At 35.6% G+C, this 10,279-nt stretch overlaps 1 protein-coding gene across 1 annotated transcript; it reads left to right on the top strand.

Annotated features, from left to right (window-relative positions):
* Positions 1–3,696: 3,696 nt before the first annotated feature.
* LOC109378020 (olfactory receptor 4C16) lies at positions 3,697–4,629 on the top strand. Its single transcript, XM_019634479.1, has one exon. The coding sequence runs from the start codon at positions 3,697–3,699 to the stop codon at positions 4,627–4,629; it is 933 nt and encodes a 310-aa protein (XP_019490024.1).
* The last annotated feature ends 5,650 nt before the right edge of the window (positions 4,630–10,279 follow it).

Here is a 10,279-nt window from a genome sequence, read left to right as displayed (position 1 = left end):
TTCATCTACTTACAGAGCTCTGTAACAAATAGGAGAGTGAAGATGATACAGCACACTATCATTTTACAAACAGAGACCTTATTTTACTTGGCTAGGCTTTTGAGCCCAGGATAACTTCCGGGGAGCAAAGAATGTTATGATATCACACAATACTCCAAGTCCCTTTATTATTCCTCTCCTAACCTCTGCAAGTCACCTTTAATTAATGTAGGTATGTAAGAGAAGATGGAAATGTTTTTATAAATATGCTTCTCAATAAAACCATAATCATATACTCAAATCTAATTTCTAGATCACATTTTAATAATATTTAATAAATAAGGGAAACTCTTTCTGTTTCAAAGAAACTCGTTCCCTTCATAGGACACCATCTATTTTAGTGCTCAATAATTTTTACTCCAAATATGACACAGATAAATTGGCTAAGAATTGAACCACTGGTTTTAGGCCTCACACTGCCTTTCCCGGAGTGTATTTGCAAATAAAACATAAGAACTAGAAAACTTTTTGTCTCCTAATGCATGAAGGAGCAACTTAGGGCACTGGGTGGGAACAGAGTAGTTTGTTGGAGATTCTCTTCCTCTTTTACCAAAGACACTGCTGGTTTTTCTTTCTGTTCTCTATCATCCAGGCTGTCATCTCTTTGTATTTTCCTCTTATTCTATGATATCATTGATCATCCTGAGGCACCTAGTACCTCCCAAGCTTTGTTTGTGCTTGGTTACTGAGTATGAGCAGGATTAACTTATTCTTCTGTAGGCTAAATGGGTAAACCCAAAGTTAAATTTACTACATCTGGGATGTTTCTGATTAGCAAAGGAAGGGAAACATTAGGGAATTAGGATGCTAATATCTTATGTCATTAGGTCTTAAAATATTCCATTGGGAATGCAGAAAAAGATTTTTTTCAGTATTTTATGGAAGGCTGCTTTGAAAAAGGGATGGAAACACTTCACACTAATTTAGAGTGTTCTAACAGGTAAGTGACAGATTACATCCATCTTTGTACTCAGAAGGGGTATCATTACAGAATAATTCAACATAATTTTAAAATATATTTCCATATGTCTTATAACTACATTGTTCCTGCTTCCTCTGAGAAAGGAACAGAGAAAAAGAATAATGTTTCAAAAACTTGATTGTTAATATGGTAAATAGAATGAAAATAAGATTTGGAATAAAACAATCTTTTGAATTCAACAAATATTTTACAAACACCAGGCATGTGAAAAGCCATCATTGCATTCCATGTCCTAAGGTTTATTGAAGTTTCTTGAGATGACAGAGTATAGAAGAGTTCACAGGTGCTTTCCATGTACTATAGCTGAGCAAGATAAGTCCTCATTATGGGTATTAAAAGTTAGAAGAGATTATGCCTGGTCAGAAATTAGAGCAAATATTAACAGAGGTAGTAACTCTGATATAGTTTCTGGAGAATGCCACATTTTCCATCTCCAATTGACAGCTTTAAATAGAATGTTGTATATTGCAGTCTAGAATTATTACTCTTTGTAAGTTTCTAAAATGATATAAGAATATAATGTGCAGTTGACACACATCTGAGATTTAGTTTGAAAATCTGAATAACTACTTCTCGTGGAAAGAGGAAATAGAATGTGGAGGGGTTTTTTTATTATTAAATGTATTGGGGTGACAATGGTTAGTAAAATTACATAGGTTTCAAATGTACATTTCTATAAACTATATAATGAAATTGTGTCACATATGTGGGATGGAGTTTATATCATTCTTTGATTAGGCTTTTGAGGGATAAAGAACCTTGTTATATTAACTTTCCCTCAGAGAATGGTAAATTTTCTATTAAATAACATGAGTGTAGTGTTTCTGCCAATGATAGAAGTTTAGTGTAACTGAATCAGAGATGGTTGGGTATTTTCAGAGACAGTCCTTAAGGAAAGCAATGATTCTCACTGTGGCTGCTGCAGTAAAAATGATTTTTAGAATGGAAAGATTCTCCTAACACTCTGTAGTTCACCCTCATCTATTCTCCACATTTCCCCACCTGCTTTTCTTTCAGCTCTTCTCTATTACCTCCCAACCCAACATATTGTCTGTTTCTTATTGTTTTGACAAATTTAGGCATTCTAAAGTTGGCTAAACTTGTTTGAAAAGTTGAGGTAAGTACAGTACTTATTAGAAGATGTGCTATTTTACTAGTGCGTGTTTTTTGTTGTCTTCAGATCATTGTTACTCATTTTTGTGACAAATTCCTTTAAGAATCTGACAATGAAAGGTATTAATTAATGCACCTCTGGAAAACGTGGACTTGAGGTTATGCACTAAGATGTGCATCGGTATCAGGATGAGATGAAAAATGTCAAGGCTCCCCTTGCATTGTTTTAAATGATGAAAAAATGCCACATGCTTATGATAATCATTTCTATGGGTGTCAAAGTCCCAAAGTCTTACATGGTCATCTGCTACTCAAGTGTATGGCGAAGATTTACTACATTATTTAAAATTGATTTCAGGTTTTTTTGCCTCTGGATTTATAAATTGGGAGCATGTTTGTCTGTCTACCGTACATAATAGATAGAAAACTTCAGTAGATTAATTATGTGAATGTGTTTTGTAATAAGAATAGTACTAAAACAATCAGATACATATATTTTACAAGGTAACAGAGAAATTTCAGTTTAAAAACACCCTAAGCTCCTACACTGTATAAGGCATCAGATTTGGGGCTAATGAGAATAAAATCCTGAGAATATGTAGTTTTCAAAGATTTTTATTCCAGAAAGGAAGCTAAAGGAAGCACACATATAATGAATTTAAGTATAGTATATAACATTATAAGAAAAGTTACAAAGGAAGCCTGTAGAGACAGGAGAGAGAATTTCTTTTATCACAAAGTAATCACTGAAGGCTGCCACAGGAGAGTTGCATTTGAAAAGTGGCTGGAGGAAAGTATAACATTGACAAGTTTATTTAAGACTCATAAGGACCCTATGAAGTGGTCATGAAAACACTTATTTGTAAAGATATACGTACCCCAGTGCTCACTGCAGCACTATTCATGGTGGTCAAAACATGGAAACAACCGAAGTGTCCTTTGATAGATGATTGGATAAAGAAGATTGGTACATACATACAATGGAATATTACTTGGCCATAAGAAAAGATGAAATATTGACATTTGTGACAACATGGATGGATCTTGAAATTATCATGCTAAGTGAAATAAGTCAGATGGAAAGACTTGAGAACCATATGATTTCACTCATATGTGAGATACACAACTGAAAGCAACAAATGAACAAGACAAATAAAATCTCACAGACACAGACACAGGCAACATTTTAGTTGTTACCAGAGGGTAAGGGGGAGGGGGCAGTAGAAGACAGTAAAGGGGGTCAAATATATGGTGGAAGGAGATTTGACTTTGGGTGGTAAACACACAAACAAATATAGATGATGTACTGTAGAATTGTATACTTGAAACCTATATAATTTTATTAATGTCACCTGAATAAATTTAATTAAAAATTCAAACACACAAGATTAAAAAAGAGTTAAGATGAATTATTAAGAAACCACAACTGAAATGTCTATGATAAAGAATACTTATTTTTCATAAAATGTTTCATAAAATCACATATCACACCATGAATGAATTCCTTTATTTTTTGCAGATCAACCATTTCACACTCACCTCTTCTCCTCATTCATGAAATCATGCAGCTGAATAATAATGTGACTGAGTTCATTCTGCTTGGGTTGACCCAGGATCCTTTTAGGAAGAAAATAGTGTTTGTCACTTTCTTACTTTTCTATTTGGGGACATTGTTGGGTAACTTTCTGATTATTTCTACTATCAAGACCAGCCGGACACTTGGGAGTCCAATGTACTTTTTCCTTTTCCATTTATCCTTATCTGATACCTGCTTCTCTACTTCCATAGCCCCGAGAATGATTGTAGATACCCTTCTCAAGAACACCACTATCCCTTTCAGTGAGTGCATAGTCCAGGTTTTTTCATTCCATTTCTTTGGCTGCCTGGAGATCTTCATTCTGATTCTTATGGCCCTTGACCGTTATGTGGCCATCTGTAAGCCCCTTCACTACATGGCCATCATGAGTCGACGGGTCTGTAGTGTGTTGGTGGCTGTGGCCTGGGTGGGGTCCTGTGTGCATTCTTTAGCTCAGATTTTCCTGGCCTTAAGTTTACCTTTCTGTGGTCCCAATGTAATCGATCACTATTTCTGTGACTTGCAGCCCTTGTTGCAACTTGCTTGTACAGACACCTATGTGATCAATCTACTCTTGGTGTCCAACAGTGGGGCCATTTGTACAGTGAGTTTTGTCATGCTGATGGTCTCCTATATTATCATCTTGCATTCTCTGAGAAACCACAGTGCTGAAGGGAGGAGAAAAGCCCTCTCCACATGCATCTCCCACATCATCGTGGTCATCTTGTTCTTTGGTCCTTGCATATTTATATACACACGCCCCGCAACCACTTTCCCCATGGATAAGATGATAGCTGTGTTTTATACCCTCGGAACCCCTTTGCTTAACCCTCTGATTTATACGCTGAGGAATGCAGAAGTGAAAAATGCCATGAGGAAGCTATGGAGCAAGAACTTGATCTCAGATGACAAACGATGAATGGAAGTTTCCAATTTTTCTTTATAATTTGGATCAATGTAGAAGAAGTCCATTGAGAATATTATCTTCTTATTGTGGAGGTGATATAATCCTAACTTGGGCATGACAATTAGTTCCTTCTGGAAAATAGGCAGCGTGAACACATACACTAGGTGATGTTGAGTCAATTTTAGGTATAACAAGATACGGGTGCAAACAGCCAAGTAAAACACACCACTGTGTCTCTGCCTCTCTTGCCTGTCTAATATCACTGAGTTTTTGATCTGGTGTTTTCACTGCTCTTCTTCATGTTGACTTCTGGTGTTCTCTGTTTATAGTTACACTTCTATATGATTATATCCACAGCCTGGCAGTTTTTCCCTCCAAATGGTTTATTTATTAGACACTGTGTTTTCATCATGTCTCATCATGGACCTTCAAGTTGGTTGTTCTTCCTGACTCAGCAGAAAGCACCAGATTCAATAATAATAGGATCTTCATATTTTAAGAATCAATATACATAATCTAGGAAATATCCCTTCTATTTCTTGGGGTTATACTTTGAATTAGTCTCATGTTTACCTAGATGCTTCTAGAACAGTGACAGAACACAGTGAGAAAATTTACCCTTTTGAGGGAGTCTTTTTTATCCTAGGAAGGTTTTTGACTATTGTGGTGTACTCATTATTCTTTTTGTAAGAATTCCTTTTTTCTCCTAAAATGATTCCTTCAAGTTTTAGAAAAGTATTACATTGTCTCTTGAATCATACCAATTTGAATAACTTATTTATAACATTGAGTTATGATTATGGCATAGATGGCCCACATTAAGGTTGATATATTTATGTGGGCTAGAAATAAAAGTAGGTGATGATAGGGGATTTAAAAATAATAACTAATTCAAGAAAAATATTATAAACCAGAGGGTTTTTAGGCTTTGAAACAGAGTTACATAACAGGTATGAATTACTTTAGTGGGTTTTGATACAATCCTGAAAAGAGAGTAACTTGAGAGAGACTGAGATTGGGTGAATTATATATGAATGCAATGGAGAGAGATACTGCCTTTTGTCACTATCTGTCAATACCACAGTTTGTAATTACATCATAACTAAGAATCTTTCTGATTTTGATTTGTTTTCTTATTTGTATCCAAAGTCAATATGGATATATATATATATATATTTAATTGGGCACGTCTATTTCTATTTATAAACTACTAAATTATATTAAGATGACTAGATTTAATTAAATTTATTTTACCAGTAACTTTAGACACTTTTTATCTTGAGAAAAGGTCATCTATTTCTCTGTGTAGGAATGGAAACTTGTGAATTCCACAGTGAACTCTACTCACACATATACATCACTATTTTTTTCAGATTCTGTAAATTTCAAGGTTAATCCATATCAAAGAGTTTATCATTGATCATGAGTGCTACAGTTTGATTCTGCTCTTGCAAGGTTTGCACAGTAGTAGATTCCAGTGGGCTAAGTTTTAGTTGAAATTTTCTTCTCTTTCAAGACAAGAAAATATGAAAAGGGGTGCCTGTTTGATCCAATTTAGGTGCCTCCCCAGATACACTCTATCTATTATGTCCTATGGACATGTTATAATATAGCGATCCCATGGCTACTGTTGCCATATCTCCTTCAGACAGAGATTATGATCTTATTCTGGTCCAGAATTTTATAATAAATATGATAAAACTGCAAAGATGACTTAAGGCGCAACCTCACCAGAATTTTTTTGTTGAAGTCAATGTTCTGATAGGGAAAGAGTGGGGCTTTGAGATTTAACATAGACACATTTGTGTGGGAAAGGGTGAGAACCATGAAGTCACACATCTTGCATCCTCATGGTTGTCAAAAGTAACTTCCTCTCCCTTGAAAGAGAGGAAAGAACAGTCTTCCTTAGCCTAGACACCGGGCCATCACCTCCTTTGAAAAAGTTGTCATGCAGTGATATTGATTCTCCTCCTGAGCGTCCTCCTAACCCTTATTGCTTCCAAACATATAACCAGGGGCAAGCTGCAGAAAAGTTCAGACTTGTTCTAGAAGAAATGATATACATAAAGGAATTGTAGGACTTTCCTACTGTGACAAGTGTGAATCAGGGGAGTACTTGACCATGAAAATGGATCTTGAAGGTGTGGCAAAGTATGTCTGGAGTTGAGGTCTATCCCGATAGGGCTTTTTCTGTAGACTCAAATCAGTGGAAATGCCTCATTGAGAAACACTGTTGTTTGCTTTACTCACAGAACTATTTGTTAAATCTGTGGGAATGGACTACAAGGCAGGGCTACTAAAAGTATGAAATACCTAAGAGTCAATGTTTGTTTGTTTTTAATCTTCGGTATTGGCACTATGTTAAAAAATGTGTACTACTCTTGGGTGTGATAGCTTAGGAGTGAATGTGATTTTGAGTTTAATTCATATTTAAAGGGTCCTAATATAAATTACATGAAAAAATTAGATTCCAAATTTTCTAGTTGGGGATTTCTTAAAGAATGCAATCAGTATGTCCATATTCCAGTGGAGATTAAAAAAAAGACCAGCTAAAAGAATTGTGAGCTGACTGACATGATAACTGTCATATCATAGCGATGTGACATGTAAGTTCTATTTATTTATTTTAATTTTTGTGTTTTTTTAGCATACATCTTTAGAAAGATGTTACTTTAGAAGTATATTTATTAAAGTGTTTGTAGGTACTTTTCTACATGCATTACAGAATGGTATAACTCCCATCCCTGACCAGCCAGCTTAATAATGCCATGTAGAAGGCCACTTAAACTCATGGCCTATACAATAAGCATTTAATTCTTGTGCATGTGTCTTTGGGTAACATGGAGTTCAGCTGATCTAGGTTGGGCTTGACTGGGCTTAATTCCATACCTCATAGTAGGTTTAGATGTATTTCATGTAGCTCTTATTTTTTTCATGGGTATAATATTAATAGAAGTGTTATCTTAGTCTTTGCTGAAACTGAAGTTTTACATTCTATACATGTGATGTTTTACTATACCATTGACTGTTATGGAAGTTCAGTGTTGTGTCTCTCTCTCTACATCGTGGTACACTTAACTTGTGGGTGTTTTTTTTATACTAAACATGTAGAATAAGGACTATTTTGAAGAGTTGAAAGAAATGGTGAGGTTGCATTATACCTCAAACAAACAAAACAGAACAAAACAAAACAAAACTGGTCTCCACACTGATACTGGATACATCAGAACCCCGTCAAAATGAGGTATTCCCACTTAGATACTATTAAAGCGGTGAAAGTATGAAGACTTGGAAATGTGGTAAATGTTTGAATCTCCTGAATATGTTTAAATGAGAAAAAGGATGACCTATGGAGGCATGTGAAAGCTGTCTTTACATATTCAGTTGAGCAGTGCATGGAAACATGTTTAACACACTTTATGCTACACCACTGGTTAGAAAATAAGGGAAACATATTTTCAGTTTTTCCACTATGAAGTAAACTAATTTATTCTTCTGGAAAATGAGAAGCTTTGCCTTTTGTTTTCATCAGTGAAGGTTCTAAGCGAAGTCACATCTTCCATCTTGTAACAACAAGGTTTTAAACCTACAAAGCTGGCAGCCAATGTTGTGATCATGTGTTTATGAATTAAATTGATGTTGTTGACCAGACTCACCTGCATTGAGACTGGGGAGCTCTCATGTCTCATGATTCTTGGTCATCTTTTTCCAAAGAACCAAGAGGTTCTCTGAGCTCCTCTGACTGGGATGGACTCTGAGGAACTTTTGTGAATAAGTTTATAAAGTTACTGGTGGAAACTTGAATACTATTTCATATATTCCACCTCTTGGTCTTTGAGAGTAGTGAACCTGTCAGCTTTTACCTTCTTAGGGACTTCAAACCTCCAATATCACTAAAATCCCTGGATAGTCAAGACTTTAGTGCAAAGACATAGAGGAAAGAGTACTGTGGAGAAAAAATTGTCGAATGGATCACATTTATTTGTTTCCCAGTTTTCTAAATTCAGGTCAAGTTTATCCCCTTTGTGTTGGTCAGCAGAACAGAGGGGGGTGTGTATCCAAAGGGAGGGCTTTGGGATTTTATTGACTCATAGGCTTCTTGTGCTCTAAGAACATCAAGTATTATTGAGTCCCAGTGTTTCCAAATCTAGGTTCCCAGATGTGCCATTGACTATAAAAATTATCAAAGGACCTTGCTAAAAATACAGATTTTGATTAGCCCCTATCCCTGGTTTGCTGGATTGGAAACCCTTAGCATACATACTATTATCTGTTTAAAACCTCTCAAGATGATTCCAATGACCAGCCAAGTTTGAGAAGCACTGATGTTGTTATTTTAAAATTAAGCAAATGGAGGCCCATGGATACCCAGTGAGAATAGGTCCAAGCTGGGCCAATACACATATTTATATGGTTTCAGGTCAAGGATTTCTTAATTATAACATCTAATTCAGGTGTCTTGCTGTCTTTTGATCTTTCCTATCTTTAGTTGTATGACTGCATCAACATCAGAAATAATTTTTTAGAGCACTATGTACAGTTCTTAACATAAATTTCACACACACACACACACACACACACACACACACACACACACACACACACACACTCCATAACCAGAAACACATACCCAGGTATAGGCAGTAACTTGAATAATTGGATTTGTGGAAAAGATAATGGAATAATTGCAGAGAAGTAATCAGTGACATGTTCATTTGCTATAGAAAAATAAAGCTCAGATTGCATTAAATGAAGGAGAAATATATCACTAGAGCAGACATCAATTCACATAAGAAAGGCATGTTTGTTTGTTCAGAATGAGTCTTTCTAGAATCCACAGCTGGAAATTGGGTTAGGTTAGTCAAGAAAGCAGTGAGAAATGGCTCCCTGTGTATAGCAGGGCTGCCTGGTTCAAACATTGGAGAAAACACAGTTCCCAACCATGCATTTCAGCAAATTTTATTTATGTTGTTGATTGAGCCACAGTCACCTATTTATCACAGATGGCTTTATTTTCATCCAGTATCTTTAGTTTTTCTTATTAATTGCTTTACATTAATAGGGATTGCAGGCTACAAACCATAAGTAAAGATTAGCATTAGTTAGCAGGACCATATGAGTGGGATGCTACAATTAAAAGGGGGATCTTAGAGGTATTTTTTTTCAATTTCCTAATTTTTTTTGGTAAAGAAAATGAGTCCTAGAAAAAGGAAACATTATTTTCCCAAGACTAGAAGATGAGAACAAGTCTTTTGATTTTAAGCCTGTGTTTCATATTTTTTCACATTCTATACACACTTCCCCTTCCATTCTAAATTTACTGGGTTTAATTTTCACTCTGTTTTGGAGGACTTTTATCACAATGCTTTAGCCCTGATCTCTGTTATTTTTCATGTATCCTTTTGTCCATACAACATATACATAAGTGCATAATATATACCAATCACAGTTCTAAACACTGGAATACATCCTTAAGCACTTCACAGTACTCTCATTCTTTGAAGAAAAAGGCAAAAAGGCAAAAATGGGAAGGAGGAAATAATGGTGCTGAGTATGATCATGCTGAGCTTCTGAGTTTAATAAGATTTTTCTGCCCTACGAGGAAAGTGAACAGAGGTGGTCTCAGAGATGTAGGGGTGCAGTTGATGGCTGTTGGTTGGGG

The sequence above is a fragment of the Hipposideros armiger genome, unplaced genomic scaffold (assembly GCF_001890085.2).
Source record: "Hipposideros armiger isolate ML-2016 unplaced genomic scaffold, ASM189008v1 scaffold_1696, whole genome shotgun sequence".
Classification (NCBI taxonomy): domain Eukaryota; kingdom Metazoa; phylum Chordata; class Mammalia; order Chiroptera; family Hipposideridae; genus Hipposideros; species Hipposideros armiger.
Note: the sequence above shows the minus strand (reverse complement) of the source record. Positions and strands in the feature narration are given on the sequence as shown.